Source organism: Anopheles funestus, chromosome X (genome assembly GCF_943734845.2).
Source record: "Anopheles funestus chromosome X, idAnoFuneDA-416_04, whole genome shotgun sequence".
Taxonomy (NCBI): Eukaryota; Metazoa; Arthropoda; class Insecta; order Diptera; family Culicidae; genus Anopheles; species Anopheles funestus.
In genome coordinates this window covers 7,353,168-7,374,222 of record NC_064597.1, presented here as the reverse complement: position 1 = coordinate 7,374,222, position 21,055 = coordinate 7,353,168, and the positions used below count along the sequence as shown (strand labels likewise).

At 43.1% G+C, this 21,055-nt stretch overlaps 1 protein-coding gene across 4 annotated transcripts; it reads left to right on the top strand.

The window, feature by feature from the left end:
* The first annotated feature begins 3,043 nt into the window (after window positions 1–3,043).
* Window positions 3,044–20,905, top strand: LOC125761662 (cytosolic purine 5'-nucleotidase). Of its 4 annotated transcripts, none has more exons than XM_049423034.1 (7): window positions 3,044–3,206; window positions 8,361–8,544; window positions 17,252–17,539; window positions 17,621–17,894; window positions 17,962–18,942; window positions 19,224–19,737; window positions 19,807–20,905. In XM_049423034.1, the coding sequence occupies exons 2-6, from the start codon at window positions 8,438–8,440 to the stop codon at window positions 19,431–19,433; spliced, it is 1,860 nt and encodes a 619-aa protein (XP_049278991.1). In that variant the 5' UTR covers window positions 3,044–3,206; window positions 8,361–8,437; the 3' UTR covers window positions 19,434–19,737; window positions 19,807–20,905. The 4 variants fall into 4 exon arrangements, with proteins under 4 accessions (XP_049278991.1, XP_049278983.1, XP_049278974.1 ...); XM_049423026.1 differs by lacking the exon at window positions 3,044–3,206 and adding an exon at window positions 3,227–3,772; XM_049423017.1 differs by lacking the exons at window positions 3,044–3,206; window positions 8,361–8,544 and adding an exon at window positions 12,397–13,095 and having other exon boundaries at window positions 19,224–19,508; window positions 19,697–19,737.
* Window positions 20,906–21,055: the final 150 nt, after the last annotated feature.

The following is a 21,055-nucleotide window of genomic DNA, read 5'->3' as shown; positions in this document are numbered from 1 at the left end:
TAGCCTACGGTTTGGTACGGTTCTAACCGAAAACCCCATTTGTTGTCACGCACAATTACACTTAGAAATTATGCATCAACTTACCTGAAGGGGGTGCATTAATAAATCAATTAATCGATTCAATCGTTCGTTAATTGTATATTTCCCTTTCGATTTGCATTTAACTGCATGAAGGGACATAAATTGTGTTTTTTTTTTGTTGTTTGCTTCATCTGTTGTAACTGAAGAAATATACGTCAATCAAATAGCAAAAAATCAACTTCTTTAAGTTCTAAAGCAAGCAAGCTTGCATACCTTTTGCTACCCTTTTTCAGTACACTCTGTACCACTCCTGTAGCCACAATTATGCAATCTTGTGTTCACTTCCATTGCCAATGGCAACCCACAACCATCGTTGTACCGGGCGCCGTACGCATTTTACAATCTCTTCGGGCCGGGTTTACCTATTCCGTACACGAACCGAAACACTCGGTCGTACGAACTCCATGACCGACGCACTTGCACTTGTGGACCGGGTCCGCACGATGCATTTACGCTCGGTGATGCAGATTTTACATCTCGCCCACCCTACGGCAACTGTATTATGCATCCAAGGCACGCGAGAATACGCCACGGCCAAAGGGTTACGGCTGCATGCAAAATGGACACGCGAACGAAGCATCTAGCGGTGTGGTGCATATGCATTTTTATTGACATTGTAATCGATCACCTACAGCAGCCGTACATACCCCGTTGTGAGGTGAGATCTGCATCAAACATGATTTTATAAACCACATTAAACGCAATTAGTAAGGTTGTGCATGGGAGACGAACACTTTATACGATCTAGATTGAAGACAAAGCCGTTATGAGGTGTTAAAGGTCCATTAAGCTTTAAAAACAATCACCTTTAAACTAAATTATTGCTTATTTCTGTTTTTGGTGCCGTGACCAGGATTTAATTAATTTTACTTCTAGCTCGTTAACGGTTGCGAATTCATTCATGAAAAATTACAATCTTAAAATAGAAAAAAGGAATTAAATTTCACTATTGGCAGTATCTTGTTTCTTGCCACAAAAAATTAACTCCGTTGGAAATTTCAGCTAGTGACAGTAGTCACACGTCACGTAACACTTTCCCCCCCAACATTGTTCGTTGTGAATCGGAGTATCTCCAGCAATACATGCCGTTTGCCGAATGTATGTATCCGTTTTGTTTTGTTTGGAAAGTGTCCTGCTATCCAACAAAAATGTCTCCATTTACAACCTTTGGCCGCACTGAATCAATAAAACCTGATCTATTAAATTGTATCCCATCATTGTGCGCGTTAGGATCGAGACATTCGCCGTCAAACCAACCGGTGACATAAGCTTTCGGGGGCGGGAGCACAAAATTTTACAACCCCGATGCAGAAATCGATTGCATCACGATACACGATTACAATTCAGCTGCGCACTTTTGTATCGCCGGTGAAACCACCCCAAAAATAAAGTTACCCGGCCCACCTACCCGGCCTCAGGTTAATCGTAGTGTCGCACGAATCCGGCAAAAACGGCAAGCGTGCACGATTACGATCAGGCGACACGCGTATTGGCTTCCCAGGGTTTCAAATGAAGCCACATTGCACATTGAAACCAGTGTGTGTATCGTTTTTGCGCTGTTAAATGTCTTTCGCTATCCAGCACGACGTGTCCATTCGACTGAGGTGTGATGCATGGGGTATCTTTGCCTTTCCTTTTACTTTCCATGTCAGTAAGAAATTAAAGCGACATGTGGAAATAAAATGAACAAGAAGTGAATTCAAATTAGCAATAAATTAATGCCGTACATTATGAATAACAACAAAAAAACCTTGCTAATGGATTCAAATTTATTGTATCTTTTTAACATTCCCCATTTGGTATGATATTAAGTATTTCAAACGCTTTCTCTACACGAGAGGAAGCAGTATAAACTCCTGTCTACTTCTTACTTGAACACTAGCAATCGATGTTTAACACTACTACTCTAATACTCCAATGTTTCTAGCGCGAAAACACTACTAGTGGAGGTGTTTGATTTAATTTATTTCTTCCTACTTTAAACTCCAATAGTACAAATAAAGTAGAAATAACAAATTTAACAAAGTGCAACAACAAGCAAAGCTCATGTTAGTGTCCCGGATCGTTGAAAATTAGAATGAAAAATGATGTTCCCTAGCGGGTGTTTCACTTCCATGAAACATCTGAGCCAGGATTATGGGAATTCCAAGAAAGAAGCACTGCGTAGTGACAAAACATGTTCATCAAATACGAATTTTTGGAACCCTGCCCCCTCACAGGCACGCCCCAACCCTTCCCATTCCCTTCCGCTTCCATTGCCGCCTACAGCATCGTCACAATACTGCATATGGCAAAGGTTGCCCACAATATAAAAATGTAAAACACAGAAATAAACATAACGTTAATTATTTACAACATATTTATGGCATTTGTTCGCTTCCTTTACCACAGCGAATGGTTGGCAAAAAAACATTGCTGAGGGTGCCCAGCAGGACGTGTGTGAGGGTGAAATTCAAATTTTCCACCAACACGAAGCGTTTTTTTCCGTGGCTGTTCAAGCGTTTTCACTGCTCACGTTCAATGGTAGGCAATGGTCATAGATAATGGGACATTGTTTATTTTTATTTTTGAATAGAAATTTAAATTAATATTACATAAAGAACAAGCATTATATCACTATAAAATTTATTAAAACTATTATTATTTAATTTTTTATTATTCCTCATGCGTTTAAATCACCTAGAGCATAGCCTAAGCTATTTTTATTTACTGCCGTTTTGACAGTACGAATGTCACTTCGCAAAGGCAGGGGCTCTAACTTCGAGTGAAATGTATTGATTGATATTAATTTAGTTTTTAGTGAAGCAAAACGGTTGTAGTATTACTATTATACTTACTTGTTTATAAAAGAATAACATGTCTCAGTGTAAAAAAGTTCATTGCAGCATCTAACGGATTTAAAACTCGAATTTGTTTGCTCGGTTTTTGTAAAACCAATGCACAACCCCTGGTTTGTTTGTATGAACCATCTTTGCGAGGAATAAGGATTTGTTTTCCATAGCTACTATAGCGCTGTTTTCATTGTTGCTCACCTTGAACGGGTTACCTATGTAAGTTGTCGATTAAAACGTGATATTAAGTGTAAAATAAACCAATAAAAAACTACGAAACAGCTGTTCGAAAAGGTAAACACTCGGCAAAACGTCAAATTTTCTTCGCCTTAAATGCTGTCACACGCTGAAGCTAGATAGATATTCCGCGATTTTCCGGACCGCTTTTCTTGCGTTCCCTGCGTTTTTGCTCACTCACTTGCGTGCGTATGTTTTGTGTGCCTTTGGCGTGTGCTCTTCACTTACCTCATCCTTCAAACCGATAACCGGTAAAAAGAGAAAGTGGCCCCGTCAATTGCCCACCCCCGGTGTGCCGTGTAGTTCTGTAACCGTGATACCCGCGTTGTGATTCCGTGATCCGGTTGTGTCCTCGACAGGCGCGAGCGTTCCTTTGTCGCAGTGTCCTTCGCGAATGTACGGCTACCTGCCTATGCGCGCCTGAGCGTGTGTGTGTGTGTGTTTGCCACACTGCGGCAACGCAAGGATTGCCGGGTCGGATAACAGAATCCGTGAAGGTGCATCTCAGCTGTGCTCAAACAACTTGTCCCCAATTGCAACAGTCAAACGTAGCTCTTCGTCACCAGTTGGCAACGAAATCCGCCACAAGAAAGAAACAAGACAAAGTTCCATTCAAGCAAAAGGTAACTTTTGATTCTATCGTGCGTACACTTTTTACATCATTTATCTGTTCCATTGCTGTCGCATTCTTCTTTCATTATATTTATCTATTTACGTTTTGCATTTTGCTTTTAGTTTCGGCTGCGGTAATCTTCCGATGTTACTTTTATTTTGCATAATATTGAAATTGCATCCAAACAGTGGCAAAAAAATGTGTATGGAAATATGCCAAGGCATGCATACGATGAGTGTGAGATCGATTTTCCACCGATCTGGTGGCAGCAGCAACACAGCAAAAAAGAAAACACCTTTAGATTCTAATTGTATTGCATCTATGAGCCTGAGGCTTGCATCGGCCAACCGCGCGTCATCTTATCGCTTCCCTCAGCACGCTTGGTGACAACGATGTATGCGATATGAAACCAAAAGCAGGATCGGGGAAAGGGAGTGTGTAAATAAGGTCACTGCGAAACAGTTTCGGGCGTATTTTTAGCGGCATTGCGATGAAATTAAAGATGAGAGATGGTTGAAAAAAAAGGCAACAACAACATCCAAACCATGGTCCTATCTTTTCGCCGTACATTCCATACATGAAGGTCCGTTTGGCTGACCTTCACGCCCGGAGGTTCGTTTGATGGATGACATGCTGAAGGCCAATAGCGTTGGTAGTGTACGCATGAATCGTACATTCGTGGGAGTGTTGTTTTTGGGGCATATCTCTTGTACCTTACGCTAGTGATTCATCCCTGGTTAAGCTCTCGGAATGTGTTACTCTTTTGGTCAGTGTTTCACTCTCAAACAGATTAGTTGATATAGCCTATGATGAAATTTAAAGAACGAAAATACTGAAAAACATCTTTTGTACTGATGCTAGATTATAGCATTACATTAACATCACTTTAAATAATGATAGAAATGTTTCCAGATGGATAGGAATTTAGAAAAAAAAATACAACACACGATAAACACATCTCCTCAATGTGTAAAGCTTCGTAAACCTACTAGGCCCTTGACAAAAACACACTCACATCCGTATCCCTTTGTGATACACACATACACATCCTCTGAATGCTGTGACCATGGGGACGATTAGCGGTCGGCTTCCAAAATCGGCTTATCAACCCGCAGAGAAAAGCGGTCGGGAAAACCCATAGCTGTACTTTCGTGATTTTCAGCCTTCTTGCCTTCTGTGGTGTTTTTTTTTTAGTTTTTATTTTTGATGCTATAGTACGTTTCACGCCGGCCCTAGCAACCCGGTTAAAATGGGAGCACAGCGTTGGTGGTTTGGATTATCTTGGGCTCGTTTCTACCTCATCATTTACCGGGTGGAGATGTTTTCGCAGATGCTCTTGCCCGCCCGGGGAATAAGAATCCACCAAAAGAAGACACCCGAGACGCTGTCACAACATAACGATAACAAGCCGTAACTGGTAAAGTAGCTGTGTGGCAATTGTATATGCCCCGGGTATTACTGTAGTATACACACGCCGTGGCACTGTTTGTATGCCGTTTGCGAGCGACATTCACGGCACGAGAGGCGCATGCACAAAATGGAAGAAAAAAATTCCTCCACAAGCCTGTCCTCCCATAAACCAGCTTCGATAAGAAGACGGCCCGTGTGTCTGGTAAATATGTGCTTTACTGCACTACGGTTGAATGGGTTCCATTTCATTCCAACCACGAAGTGTAATGCCTGTCGCCGGGCACACGCCGCAGCTAAGAAACGCTTTCGACGGTTCCGTCTAATGGAAACCGATCAGTAAAATTCGTTCGCATAAGGCACACTTTTGTGCGGCATACTGGAATGATTTGATTCGACAAAATGAATGACGTATCGCGAGGGTTTTAGTTAAATTTATAACAAGTCTGTAGAGCAATCACCGGAAACTAGGTTAGAGCGTATTATGGCACCAGACAAATAATACTTATTTCTAGAAACTGAAGCGAAAATTATTATTTACTATCGATTCACTCAAAGCGGTATTGAATACAGTGGAGCGCCGATTATTCGGGTACCTTTTATCCGGCTTTCCCATTATCCGTGCAGCTCGGAAATGACAGTTCCAAAGGCGAATTGACATAATAACTGCAAACCGGCGATGGCAAAATATAAAAGCCTCAATAGGAAATGATACAATTTGCTAAAGTTCGACCAAATAGGGTGGATTTATTTTGCAAAGTGCACATCTTGCTTTAGAAGAAAAAAGTTCACCCATTACACACTAAACACTAATAGTTATCAATAAAAAGAGTTGTGCCTATTATCCGTGATATTCGCTTATCCGGCAAGTGGTGAGTCCCGATGAGGCGTTCCACTGTATTATTGCAACGTTCACTTACACCGAGAGAAAGCGGTTATACAGAATTACAGTAGAACGTCGATTATCCGGGGTGCTCGGGACAGGACTGATGCCACGGATAATAAATATCTAGGTCATTTATATATTTAGATAAAGCGTATATAGTATCTATATACTATACTATGGTAGTCCTTTTGATGCTAAAAATGATTCTGGATCAAACAAATTATTATCAAATAACAATTTAAATTTAGAATGTTAAATAAAATCTTTTCAAATGTATCGTTTGGTGATGATTTTGTTAATTTTAAGCAACCTGACATCAGTACAAATGTTCACCACGGTTAAACATCTGCCAATTTTCGGTACACGGTTAATCCACCCCCGGATAATCGACGTTTTACTGTATTAGAAACAAGTACTACGCTGTTTAATATTTAACTTAAAGTTTAATATGCATTACAAGCGAGTACGTCCACTTGCTGACTTTTTTAAATATCTCTTTCAGTGGGATAAATGTTTTTTTTCTCAACATTTGGAACAATTCGTGTGTGCTACCATTGCGCTAAGGATTATCACCACAAAACCGCTCGGCTCTGTATGCTGTGCGCGGGTCGAAATGTGCCCACTTAAGCGTATAATCGCTGCCCGGAATAGGATGGTCAGCTTTATTGTTTTATCACAAACAAAAAGAAGGATTAACAGAGCCACATTATAAAATCCCTAACTCAACTCATGGGTAGTTCTCTCTTAACTGTCTGGTTTAGTTTTACCTTTTTCATTTTTTTTCCTAAAACCTTCAGTTATTTACTTCGTTTTACGACACTACGTGAGGCAAATACTTTTTAATATAGATAAGTACTAATTTTTTTTTATTATATTTTAGGACATTTACAGTACTTTAAAGAATGTCGATTTTTTTTACTACAACCCGACCCCGTTGTAAGTGGTGTACACAGGATGACGTTTTAAGCCCTGACATAAGCTCATGATACGATTTGATACGACGGGCGTTGGAGTGGGTTTTGAAGCGTTATCGGCAAGCAATAATGCACAAACGAACAGCACAACACACACGGCGAAAAAGCTCCCAACTAAGCCCCGAACTACTTTTACGCTGAGCTGCCCTAAGCCTGGTGTCTTAAATCTTTCACTATCTGCAGCGATAGTGTAACAGCTTCTACATATCTTCACCATGTTTGGCAAACGATTTGCTGTGTTTTCTTCCTTTCTGGTCACTCTAATCACGGTTATCTGCTTTTCTGCGAAAGCATTCCACGGTTAGAAAAATTTCACCACACGTAAGCAGCACATAAACTGTGAAAAATTGCAGCAAAGTTCTCTTCCTTTGTCGTATGATGAATTACTGCTGTCTGAAACTGGCTGCTAAGTCTTACGACCGTCCAATAAAGGTTTCATACGGCAACATCTATTTTCATCCATTACCAACTGTTTCGAATTGAACACGTTTTTTTGTTGTTGCTGATTCTTCAATTACAACAAGACCCGTCCGATGTGTTCTATTTGTTAGTAACGTTGGTTGTTATATTGTGCGAACTGGAAATGCATGCTAGCAATCGCGAGAACTTTTGCTTCCAATTACGATACGTGCGCTTAAATCAAGCACACATACCCACACGTACACGGCATAATGATGGTGAAAAGGATCCACCTTTTCTCACTCGACGCAATATGCTTGAATGGTGGCGATGAGTGGTTGCCCGCTGCAAACACCTACATCATTGGTAATCATCGCAACACCGTTCACCGATTGTTAGCAAGTGCATGGATTCCTAACGATTTCGATGAAGAAAAGCAGCCGGAAATTATTGATAATAAACCCGTCCCGGCACCGGTGCTACATATACTGCAAAACTGTAGCGACACACACACCGATTGGGAGTGCACACGGAACTTGGAGTTAAAATGCACTCAAAGGAAAACGATTTTCACATCACACACTTGTTTGAGGTTTCATTCAATCAGCACACAATAACCGCTGCATAAGAGAGAAAAAAACACACGGAAATGTTATGTTCACGTGCAGGAAAAAACACATCAACATTGTACGTTTTGTGATGGATGGTACCGATTTTTCTAGCCGGAATTAGAAACATGCGCCTGAAAGTAGTCAATTTGCAATGCATTAGAGTTTCCCGCTGGTTCGCATAAGCGCCTAATAGTATGCAATAGAGGTTTATTTTTTTAATATCACACAGAATAACGACATTATTTCATTATTCATTTATATTTATCCTTTTGTAGTGTTTGTATTTATGAAGTTTTTTCTTCTCTTTTCCCTTTTCGGTAGCTACCAATCAACTGGAGAAACGATCTAAACGGATATTGCTCAAGAAAACGAAGAAAGCAAGAAAAGAATAGTGAAAAATGTATTATCCAATATCGGAGCTACCGTCACCGCAAACCTTCCCCACCAGCAGTATGGTGCCGGGTGATGGTCATGTAAAAAAATACTACCGGAAGGCCGAACACAGGTAAGCATCAAAAAACGCAAACAGCAACGAAACTTCGACGTAACATTTAAAATTAAAATCCACCTCATCGGGTTGGCCACCTTCTCGTCGAATTATGATGTTAATTTTTACATTCATATTTTACATCGCCAATGTTCCGTCCAAATTCTGGTGCTGCTTGCCGTGTGCTGATGATGATAGATGAAGGCATATACCGGGGTCGTACAAAAGCGAACGGATCGTCTGGATCACGTACGTGGCGTGATTTTTGCTGTATCCCTGAAAAAGAAAGCGCTTTTTGAAACGGAGGAAAGCACACAAAAAACACACACATCGGGTATCCTTTTTTTTTTTTTTTTTTTTTGAGGGAAGCGAATCCAGACCGAACACAGAACGGGTTTTCACCAAATTTCCCACCGGTACGTGATGGGAAGATATGATGGTCCGTCACGAATGGCCGCTCACAGTCAGGACGATAGATGGTGCTGGCACTACCATACCGGTAAAACCGAAAGCGATATAAACACATCGCAAAAGACAAATTGGGTTGCGGCAGGAAACACTTGGGAAACACTGGTCGATTGGAGTGATAATGCACTACGGTTGCTTCGTGCTTTTCGTAGGTGTATCTTTGCTTATTTGTTAAGCTTTTTTCTGCTGGAATGAAACCCGTTCGCCGTCACATATTTCAAGTCGAAACCACAATCAATACCGCTCGCCATAAATAGAATGTGTTTCTAAATGGTAAATGCGTTTTAGTGTAGCAGAGAATATAAACAAACAGTTCCATCCTCATAGTGGTAAAGAGTGGCAAACAGTAGCGTTAATTGCTTAGTAGTCCGTTTTACACATTGTAGAGGTAGAAAGAAAAGTTACTTTCATTTGCAAAGTATGCAGACGTATCCTTGAGGAATTCGGATCGTCACGCTAGAATATTTCCTTTGCCGTTGTACCAACCGATCGAATTATGGCGCCATAATCACTGTGCTAAATCGCCACAAGCCACAAGGAAGGAGGCCACAACCTTATCACCAGCTGACCCTGCGTCTCGGATACTGATAGTGGTAACCTTCATTAAAACGCGCAGCATCCCTTAGCTACCGTTTTTTTGGCGCATTTATTCGGTTCGTCGATTTTGCTGTCTTCTTAAAGAAAAATCAAAATCTGCTTACAAAAGATACTGATATTCAGTTTCGTCATCGTTTGCTCAGTAAAATTTCTTTACGATTTGTTGTTTTGTTTTGTTGCTATAAATGCCCTCTTGTCCTTCCTTACGGTTGAAATCCCACACCAGTCGTACGCGTCTGTCGCGTGTCCCAGTTCCATTCCAATCGGACCACCACGCTGCTCGTGTCACACGCAACATGGACACTTGTTTGCTTGTGTTGTGTTGTTTTTTATTACTTTTATTAGTATTATTTCGCGCACCCACTTGTGCTACGAAATCTTACCGATTCAAAATGGGTGCACTTTGTCCGGGTACGAGACAAAATGCATTTGCAACGCTCTTTGTGTGAAGCTTCACACTACGCATCCGTAACCTCAGCGTTGTACGGTGTGTATGTGTGTCTTCAGGTGACAAAAGCGTCAAAAGCAATGCAATTTATGGATTGTGATTCAGTTTTTTTTTTCTTTCATTTTGTCTCATCCTCTCTCTCTCTCTCTCTCTCTCTATCATCACACGCGCTACAGAATAAACGCATTTTTAAAAGCAAACCAAAACATATGCTGCAGTTCACGGCGTCATTCGCATGAAGTAGATAAGGATAAAGCAAACACTGGCAAACCGCCACAACAACACTCGTGTATCGATCAGTTAGTGGTGGCTTATCGGAAACATTTATTTTTTTTTTTTCGATGCGATGTTTTAATTTTCCTACAAAATGGTGGTAATTTGTTTTTTTGGGTGAATCAAAATGTGACAAATGTATGTTTATATTATTCTACAAATTTACTAAAATATAACGCAATGTCAGAATATATATACTCAGAACCCATCAGAACATGGGGCGGCTCGGTGGTGTATGTGATAGACGGCGCCGGTCCACACGGCAGGATTGGGTTCAAATCCCATCCGGACCGTCCTTCAGTAGCAAGGACTGACTATCCAGCTACGTGGTAAAATAAATCTCGTAAGCCCAGAAATGGCCGGTACATGACCTCAGAGGTCGTGACGCCAAGAAGAAGAAGATACTCAGGAGATATCCATTTAAATCAGGAGTCTCCAAACTACGGCTCTTTCGAGAGATCACGAGATTGGCCCTCAGTTTGGAAAAGTTTGGAGGCACCTGAATTAAATCAATCAATCAAAGAATATAATATGTTAAACTTTTTTCAGTTCACATAACTTCAAACTAAGTAAAAACAACATATAGTAATTATATTTAAATAAAAAATAATATAGCTAATAATCTCGTGGAGATTAGAACTTCTTCCAGTGTCAGCTGGATCTAACTTTCCGTTAGATTGATAGGAAACAATCTATTTCCGAACAGACGATAACGGCTAAACACAGCAGGAAATGTGTGTGAATCGCATTCAACGATAACCATTTGCAACGTTGATAAACGATCTAACTGCACCGGACATTCCGGTGACGTCAGATAGCAGGCAAACGGTTGGATGAATTGATGAATGATTTCGTGCCGGTTACTGATATGTGGAATCACCGTCACTCTCAGCCCAGTATGGGGCTATATCGGTCCCACAAACCAACAGCTAATCGGTTGAAAGCGTTGTTTGCAGGCCTCGCGGCTTATTTAAAGTTGTCCAAACTTGGACACTCGATAACAAGTGTGCATTTAGACAAACGCGCGATAAGGTTTCCGTGTCGATAAGAAGCATAATCTCTTGTATGGGATTTCGAACAGTTTAACGCGTTAAATAAACCGCACACTGAAAGCTTTGGGCGAAGTCGAGCAAGCGTTCAGTAAAAATGTAGGTTAAAGCACGTCCACAACTACGCGCAGGTGAATATTGCTCACCTTGGGAGATTGGAGTTGTTGTTTCTGGACAGGGATATATTTAACGAAGGCTACACGAATAATTTTTTCCCCCTCCCATAAGGGCGCGTAAGTTATGCGTGAGCTTTGATTCGGAACTTTCGTATCAGTCAGCTGAGATACATTTCTCCTGCAGCTGCTCCGTTATCTCCATTTCTCGCTGGTGGAGAGTGGGCGAAACCCTATCCAGTAACGTTGTACTACTCTAATCGCACTCCTTCATTTTGCGCACTGTTTCGACATCGATGCGATAGATGGGTATATTGGCCTTCGAAAAGAAAGAAGAAACCCGCTCTCCCTCGCCCCCCTCCGTGGCTCATGCTGCGACATACTGCCGCGACCTAGAAGCGCCAGTGACCAACAAACACTGCTGGACAGCTGTGCTGCAAGTGTTGCTGCAAGGGAAAGTGTGTGCGCCTTTACAGCACGCGGCAGTGAATGCCTTCGGGGCCTGGAAACGCGTTGCACTAGAGCGCTTCAATGCTATCATGTGTTGTGATTCACAGCTGCCCACCCCCCGCTACGTCTATTTTGCTTGCTTGCCGCAACCTGCCTGCAAGGAAGGTTGACGGAGAGTTCCAGACACTTTTCGGTATACGGTCGCTAGGCGCATCAGACGGATTTGATTACGTTCCAAAACTCCCCCTGGTAAGACTCCCCGTATGCAAGGTTGTTTGCTCTGGGCAGATGAGCGCCTCTTAAGATGGCGTTTGTCTCGATCGCGATCGATCGGATGGTAGATAAGCGAGCAATTTGACGTGTATCATCAATGCGTATGACGTTTTCCGGTGTATGATCGTCAAACGGCACTTTTCAATGCATCCGTTATTACTCTCTCTCTCTCGCGCGCGCTCGCTCATGCACTTACCGCGATCGTTTTACCTCTATCTCTCTCTCTCTTTGTATTGCTTTCTGTCTCCTTCTCTTTTTAACGAAATATGCAGTAACCTGAGTAGGCAAAGGCTGTCTTTACCGCGACTCGCAACAGCACGAGCTGGTGGAATGCGTACGCTCATCAGTGTCAACTCAACTGTTGTGAAGAGTAGCACGCGTCTGAATATACTTATCTACACGAAACTCACTACATTCCCCATTACTCACATCTGTGCTACGTGTTACCATTTTTTGAACTGTTTAGTTATTGTTATTGTTTGGAGTACGGATACACCTGAGAGTACTCGCGAGCGTGCGCATGTGAAATCTGATTGTGGATCTGAGCTCTTGTCCGGATCGGTGTACTTCTGTGTGATATCAGCTGAATCTGCATCCTCATTTCCTAACCGATATCCTTTCCTGCAACGTCGGGACACCTCCGGGCTTTCTCTCTCTATCTCGCTCTCATCATGCCGGACATATCGCAGGATGAGTTCGAGGCAAAGCTTCCACATCTGGCACCGGCTACTGCGGCCGAGCTGCGTCAACGTGCCAACTCGGGCGGGTCTCGCGGTTTAGCGAGTTCCAGCTGTGCCCGCAAACCCACCAATCAATCACGCCCGACCGGAAGTGGCACCGAGCAGTGTACCGTACTGAAGGAACCAGCCTATGGTTACAAGCGTGAGATTAGTCACAGGTACGTTACGCTACTCCCTAAGCTAAACGCTCGTCTAAAGGACATTTCAATCAAACTTCCGGGTTACGGTCCAATATCGCCACTCCAGCCATACAAGCGTACTGCAATTTCGTTGGTGAACAATTTTCGGTGAAGAATCTGCCCCCCCCCCCGTATACGCTCCGTCCAAAGTCGGAGTCCGACAAACTAGCGCTAACCTTGCCCTATTGCCCTCGGTGCTGATACTGTGCCAGAGGAAGAGTTAATTCTTGTTAATGTCTTGTTTCGTTTTCACTTCGCGTAAAGGCACAGTTGATTGCAAAAGCCACTCGGGCATGAACCAACCGATAGCAGTTTGTTCTACGAGTGCGAATGGACACTTGCGCTGGACGTTAATACGACATGCGATTAGCTTCTACTTCTCGCGTCTCGGATGGGGGGCACGCGTGCATGTGCTTAACCCCGCACGAACTTCAAAGCAATTAGAGTCGTCATCTCGTACCGGCGATAGCTTCATGCCGATTCGTAAACGATACGACACGCTCGTAACGATTCGATAATTTCATTACAAACCCCATTCCAACCCACAACGCCTTTCTGTATAGATTCGTAACTCAAACAAACAAATGTAGCATGGAAGATGGTGGTCAAGCGGTGAATGAAGCAACAGCGGTGCACCGTTGCGGTTGATACGGAGGCGAATATCTGCAGTTAGCTTTACAGGCGGCATAGCAATCAAATGTTTTCGGATGCGGTAGTCCTTCACGTGCCACGGTTTTGGATCAACTCACTCTATATGCAAATGAGTTCAACCTCTCAACCCCGAACCTACCAGAGTGCGGTGTACCGCTTGAAAACCACCACCATCATCATCATCATCAGCAGGTTGCAAACCGAAAAACGAAAATCCATCGCCCACTTAGTGCGGCGCTGAAGGAGAAATGAAAAGTGGAACCTGTGCATCGTTTGTCGGCAAAATGTGTATGGATGTGCGTTTGGAATGGGTGGATAATAACCACGGACTGTTGATGTGATTGCGTATCCGACTACCGACCATTCATCCATGCATGCCCTTAGGTAACGTCATCGTTATGCTCTGTGGTATCGTATCAGATGCTTTCGGTAAAGCTTGTCCTGGACGGTGGTTATTTCCTAATTAAAAATCCTCCTATCCATTCCCTTGCTCCGTAATATTGCTCTTACTTCTCTTTTATCATAGAAGTACATTCGAGACAATGTCCCTCTTGGAAAATGGAATAAGATACATTATAATTAAAGATGCTCCTCGTCTATCTCTCTCTATCTCCCTCTCTCTCTCTCTCTATCTTTGATCTGGATCTCTCAACTGATCTGGAGTGATCTGAATAATTTTGCAATCTGTCTTATGTAAAACGCTACCAGATCCTGTATATTGAAGCCGTGTAACTAACTCCTGGTGGATGGAGTCTAACACTCTTATCACATGGTCATCGTGCCCAATCGGTTATTAATCCGATTGGAAATCTGCTGAATTACGCGCATTAAACCAATACCCCTGCCAGATAAGACCTCATCTCTGGCGTGTTGATGGTTGTGGAATGATGTCTCCACGATCAACACGCCTAAAGCATTTCTAGCACTTTTTTCCCCCCCGGCTGCGCCGCTTGGAACAAAGAAGCCAAGCGACAATAAACACCGTACGCCAGCGTGATCACTTTATAGCCGAGAGCGAGATCCGAACGATCAGCTTAAACTGCGACTCTGTTGCTAGATGAGGAGAGGGACTGTTTGATGTTATTTTGATGCTGACGCGCTGTAGGTTTGTTGTCCTACAGCGATCGCGTCAGTAGACGGGAAAACAAAAACAAAACCTCACACTCTCTGTGTAAGCATAACAACGTTTTCCGGACATTCGTACACATGCCTTGCGTAGCAAACAGCTTCCATTGATGTGATCGATGTGCTGTTTTTTGTCACTTGATGTTCCAGACATGTCCGGAACCTTGATCCAATTACCCAAAAACTGTTTGCCCTGGAATAGTGAACCTGTTTCGTCTGTCTGTAATTAATTACAATTACTTAAAGAGATCTATACTGCTATTCTCGTAAGATGACAAAGCTCTAATGTGCTGCAGGATATGGTAGATTGATTGATATTCCAGTTGCTAACATAACCTTAATTTGTGTCCTAACATATGAGCTAAGATGGTCACATGTTTTCTCTTGGAGCTGAATCTTGGAGCTCACTACATTTGTTGAAGAACCTTGAATCTTGAGGTCAAATACTTTAAAAATTATACCTTGCAAAGCTCAAAGTTAATTAATATCTATTAAATATTGTATTCATACTCTCAAGATGCCTATCTTTAAAGCGTCTCGGATTGATTCCTAATCTTCAGCAAAATCATTCCAAAATTCTACTAATCGTTGGAAGAATTCAAACTTCAAAATCTTCAAAACAAGGAACAATTCTTAGTAGGCCCTAAGTTTAGACAGGTAATGATAGATTTGGGAAGATAATATTGAAAGTTCAATCCATATAAATCTTGTTGGACACCAAGCTGAGGTGAATCATCTCCCTCTGCGAATGAGCTATTAATATTCAATTGTGTTTATGACATATTTTACAAACCACTGAGCACAGCACGTTCGGCGGACATGTGTTGAAGAAATTATAATTATTAACTTTTGTTCTTCGCTGCCAAATCTGAATCTTTCCACCTTAAACGTGATATTAGTGATTGCTTAATGACTAAAAATAATTCGTTGGTATTTGACGCATCCGATACTTGCGAATTGCCTTGTTGGCTTGCTTGTAAACCGCGTATTATTAGATCGTATATAAGCATATGCATATGAACAGATTGAGCGGACATTTTTTGGCTACCTGCACATCAAGATCACGGCGTACGACAGATATTGAATGATTTAACCCCGGTCGATAAATGTCGATATTTTTGGGGAAGGTGGGGAAAAATTAAACATTTGATTGAATGTTCGCCATCTGGTTAACACCCATTTTTTTTTGGTATGGCAAATTTTAAACGCATACAAAACAGGGTATTGAGAGGTTATTCCCACACACACACGCACTGTGGTTTTAATTAGCTTTTAAAAGGGACGTTGGATTCCAAAAGGATAAAATCCGCGAACCTGTGACCGGTCCGTACACTCACAGCTCAATTTGTTTGGCCTTACTCCAACACCTTCACGGCCGATCTGCAATGGAAACGGTACGATTGGGCGCAAAAACATCAGCTTCAAGTTCAGGGCAGCAAATCTCATCTCCATCGTCAAGTGAATCACACCGAATCTGACATTCCATAAATTTGCTGCGCTACCTCTGGACGCGTTGGCCATCATCCCTTTCCCACCCGCAACTAAGGAAAATCGACTCGTTTTTTTTCTAAAGCAAAGTCCGATGTCCGGACTGGAAATTGGTACAATCCGCTAAGTGTTGCCAATTTAAAGTGTTGTTAAATGTCGGCACAACTTTAATCGTCGAAATTCTTTGAACCTTGTGGTGGTGTGTTGTTGTTCGTTTCGCCCGTACACGTTTCCCACGCACCGAAGGGTTAAACACATGTCGAAACATTCACGGGCGATACGTACTTCATTCGGATCATTCGCGTTAGTTATGTGCACGGTAGAAGTCTACCAACTCCCAGGTGGTTCCTTGCTATTGTGAAGTATCTCCAGTTTCCAGTAACAAACCAACAAAAAAAAGTTCGGGAACGGCAACGATGCTGTACGGCTTTCACTTGACGCGCTCCTCCAGCCAATCGTCCAGTTCTGAGGATGATCTGTGCGACCACTCCACTCTAGCCGGTGGTCTTTGTGGCGTTCGTCACCGCGCAAAGTAAGTGCGCGCATAGCAACCGTGCGGTTGACATCTCGCCGACGGTGTTATCCCACGGCTGCCTTCATCTAGCATCAGAAGACCGGCATCAATTACCGTCACCATGGTAGAGATGTGATAGATTCGCTCTGTCGCCTTTTTATCCAATCGACCTTCTGATCACCACGTGTTAGCGCTGGCTAGCGGTGGCGATAAATTGGGCATAATGCGCCAATTCTGATCCCATCAATCAACTGGTGACCGTGACTGGTTGATGTGACGAGCTTACCGAAATACGACAATAGTTTCCAACGTCTTGTCTATATAGCTGCCACAATTCCTATTATTCTTATTCTACAGAATCTTCGTCAATCGATCGATGCACCTGGAGAATATAAAGTTCTATGGCTTCGATATGGACTACACGATTGCGGAGTACAAGTCACCGCAGTACGAACAGCTCGGTTTCGATCTGGTGAAGGAGCGGCTGGTAAATCTTGGATATCCCGCAGAAATTCGTCAGTTCGAATACGACCCATCGTTTCCGGTGCGTGGTCTCTGGTTCGATTCGCTCTACGGCAATCTGCTCAAGGTGGATGCGTACGGCAACATTCTCGTCTGCGTGCATGGTTTCGAGTTCCTCAAGCAGTAAGTACCTTATTACTAAAAACCTCCATCCTCCCAACCTCCACAAAACGAATTCTTGCAATTTCTTCTCATCGCCATTAGCCACCAGGTGTACGAGCTGTACCCGAACAAGTTCCTGCAGCTGGACGAAAGCCGCGTGTACGTGCTGAACACGCTGTTCAACTTGCCCGAGACGTATTTGCTCGCGTGTCTGGTGGACTTCTTCACACATTCGCCACAGTACGCGGAACAGGTCGACCGTACCGGTGTCAAATATGGTGAGCTGTTCATGTCGTTCAAGTCAATCTTCCAGGATGTGCGCGGTGCCGTCGACTGGGTGCATATCTACGGCGATCTGAAGAAAAAAACACTGGAGGTAAGGTATCCTGATATACTTTGCCGTAGTGCCAGTATACACTAACCGTAACCAAATTTCCTTTCAGAACCTCGACGAGTACGTGAAGAAGGATGAGCGGCTACCGATGGTACTGTCCCGCATCCGTGAGTCCGGTGCAAAGCTCTTCCTGCTGACGAACAGTGACTACACATTTACCGATCGCATCATGACGTTCCTGTTCGACTTCCCGCACGGTGGCAAACCGGATGAGCCGCATCGCGATTGGAAGACCTACTTCGACACGATCGTGGTGGACGCACGCAAACCGTTGTTCTTTGGCGAGGGTACCATACTGCGCCAGGTGGACACCAGTACCGGTGCGCTGAAGGTCGGCACACATATGGGTCCGCTCCAGGCGGAACAGGTGTACTCCGGTGGGTCGTGCGATGTCTTTACCAAGCTGATCGGTGCAAAGGGCAAGGATGTGCTGTACATTGGCGATCACATCTTCGGCGATATACTGAAGAGCAAAAAGATTCGTGGCTGGCGCACGTTCCTGATCGTGCCGGAGCTGGTACAGGAGCTGCACGTGTGGACGGACAAGTGTCAGCTGTTTGCGCAGCTACAGCAGCTAGATGTGCGGCTTGGCGATCTGTACAAGAACCTCGACTCGAGCGCGAAGGAAAAACCGGACATCCGGTCGGTACGTACCGCGATCCGGGACGTGACGCACAAGATGGATCTGGCGTACGGTATGATGGGTTCGCTGTTCCGTTCCGGCTCCCGGCAGACGTTCTTTGCCGGGCAGGTCGTACGGTACGCGGACCTGTACGCTGCCACCATCCTTAACCTGATGTACTACCCGTTCTCGTACATGTTCCGTGCGCCGGCAATGTTGCTACCGCATGAGTCGACCGTTGCGCACGAACAACGCTTTACGCTGGACGCACCGATGATACAGCGTACCAGACCACCGCGCACCGAACAGGTTCCGCCCGCACCCGCACCGCACGAGCTGGACGATGAGGAGGAGAACGAGGGCGATCCACGTGACGCGCAGGGCGATGATTCCAAGGAACTTGGGCGGGTAAGGGAGGAAGCTAGCTTTAAAAAAGAAAGTAGTCAAAACCCATTTGAGAGTTAATGTAACTGTCCGTAGTGTTTATCAACTCACTCAAAGTGATTTAAATGGAAATTAACTTAAGAGAAAGTTGTGAGCTGCTGCGACTATGCCTTTATGGCTTAACAAAACAACAACAACACAGCAATAGCATTAAAAAGCTGAGCTTATTTAAATCATTGTTGTAAGTTTTAAGACAAAAGCTTTAATATATCCTTTTCTTCTTTGGACTTTGGTCACAATTTCAGCTGCTGCTCGGTACGCCGCAACCTTCATCGCTACCGTCCGCGACCGGTTCGGAACTGAGCGTATCGGTGCCGCACACACGCCCGGAAACGCCACGCTCCGTGACGCACACGCACGACGAGGACTATTCCGATGAGGACAGCGATGATCAGAAGCGCACCAAGGCCGGCGATGGCCATCATCCCGGTGAAGTGTCGTCCGCGCAAACATAATCACACCAAAAACCGTTGCGATCCGCGCCCATCCATCCTGTTTGATCCCTCTTCATCTTCCGAACGTCCTTTCCGGTGTGTTTCAGCTGCAGCATTATTTTTGTGCACTTTTTTCCTAATTAGTTTAACAATTTCCTAAAGTCAAAGCAAACGGTCCTTAAGCACAAATCGGATTTATCCGAATTTCTTTTTTTTTCTTTTTTCCTCTATCCAATCGTCCCACTACTAAAATTTTCCAATATCCTTACCTTGCTCATTACAAGGTTCTAGAACAAATAGCGCCAGCTTAATTTATTCGAACAAGGTATATTACAACTCCTACATTTTGTCTTGGCGTTACCCTTCTAATATATTAATTTTGTTTTTTTTTTAGATTGTTTTACATTGTCGATCGGACTACACAATGGGCATGTGCGTTACGAGCAATTCCTAAAAAGAGCAGAGAATATTACATCAAAACTTCTCCATTGATATAATACGATGAGGTTGCGCTTAGAAGTTTAGAAGTCATTAGAGCGCTACAACTTCCGGACTAATGGACATATTAATTCTTAGAGTCGAGACAAAAGCGTTTTTATATATATATTTAGCTTCGTTAAACCAACCACATCCCTAGAGAGATGTTGGGCTTGTTGCGATGTTATTAAGATGTAGGGAGCTGTTAAATTCACGTACGTTACAGGGAGCTTAAGGTAATACATTTACCACTAGCAGAGAACGAAAATGTTCCAGCAAGAACGGGATGAAGAGATAAAAGTGGTTCGTACAAAAAAAAAGGAAAACGTTATTCACCACTAGGGTATTAGTTATAGGGCAACCCAAAGCAGCACACACATACACACCTTCAAGATACAAACATTACGCGCTACCCCAAAAATGGTACTGAAAAAAAAGGCAACGAATCTCTTAAAAAATAAAGAAAAGAAAAAAAACACACAGATAGCCACTACGGATTACTCTATCCGCCATTGTGTTGCCCAAGGAATTTTCAAATACAAGATCGCGTCCTTTAGAAGAGGTTCGTCTCTATGTTCGTGTGTGTGCGCCTGTGTGCTTTAGAGTGAGTTTTCTTCGTTGTTGCTTTTAAAATACTACAGCCTAACGATCAGCTTCTTTACTATCGCACATAAATATCGATTAGTTACTAAACATACCAACACAAAAAAAACAAGCAATAACAAAACCATTAAAGGTGTTTATGCTTAATTTGGTTTCTTTTCCACTTTTTCTTGCGTATTTATACGGCAGTGTATGGGCATACACGTGTGTATCTACCAGACATCCATCGTTTTTCCTTCTCACAGGCACATTTGGTTAGCCTGAGCTCTAGTTTAGTTGCATTTCCGCGTTATCTGCTTTCCCCCCAAAAATTGTCTGTCGAAGGGGTTGAAGGGGGGAAAGTTAAGCAAATAAAAACGATTAGCTACTATAAACAACAACAAAAAGAATGTAATAAAATGCGTTGAAACATACTTCCTTTTTTGTACAACTGTTTTCTCAAGTCTGCAAACTCTCATGTAACACTTTTATATATTTAGTTTTTTTTGCTTTGCTTTATTTCGATTTCTTCGCTTACCGTCTAAATAAAAGAGAAACGTTCCCTTTTTCTAACTTTCGTATCA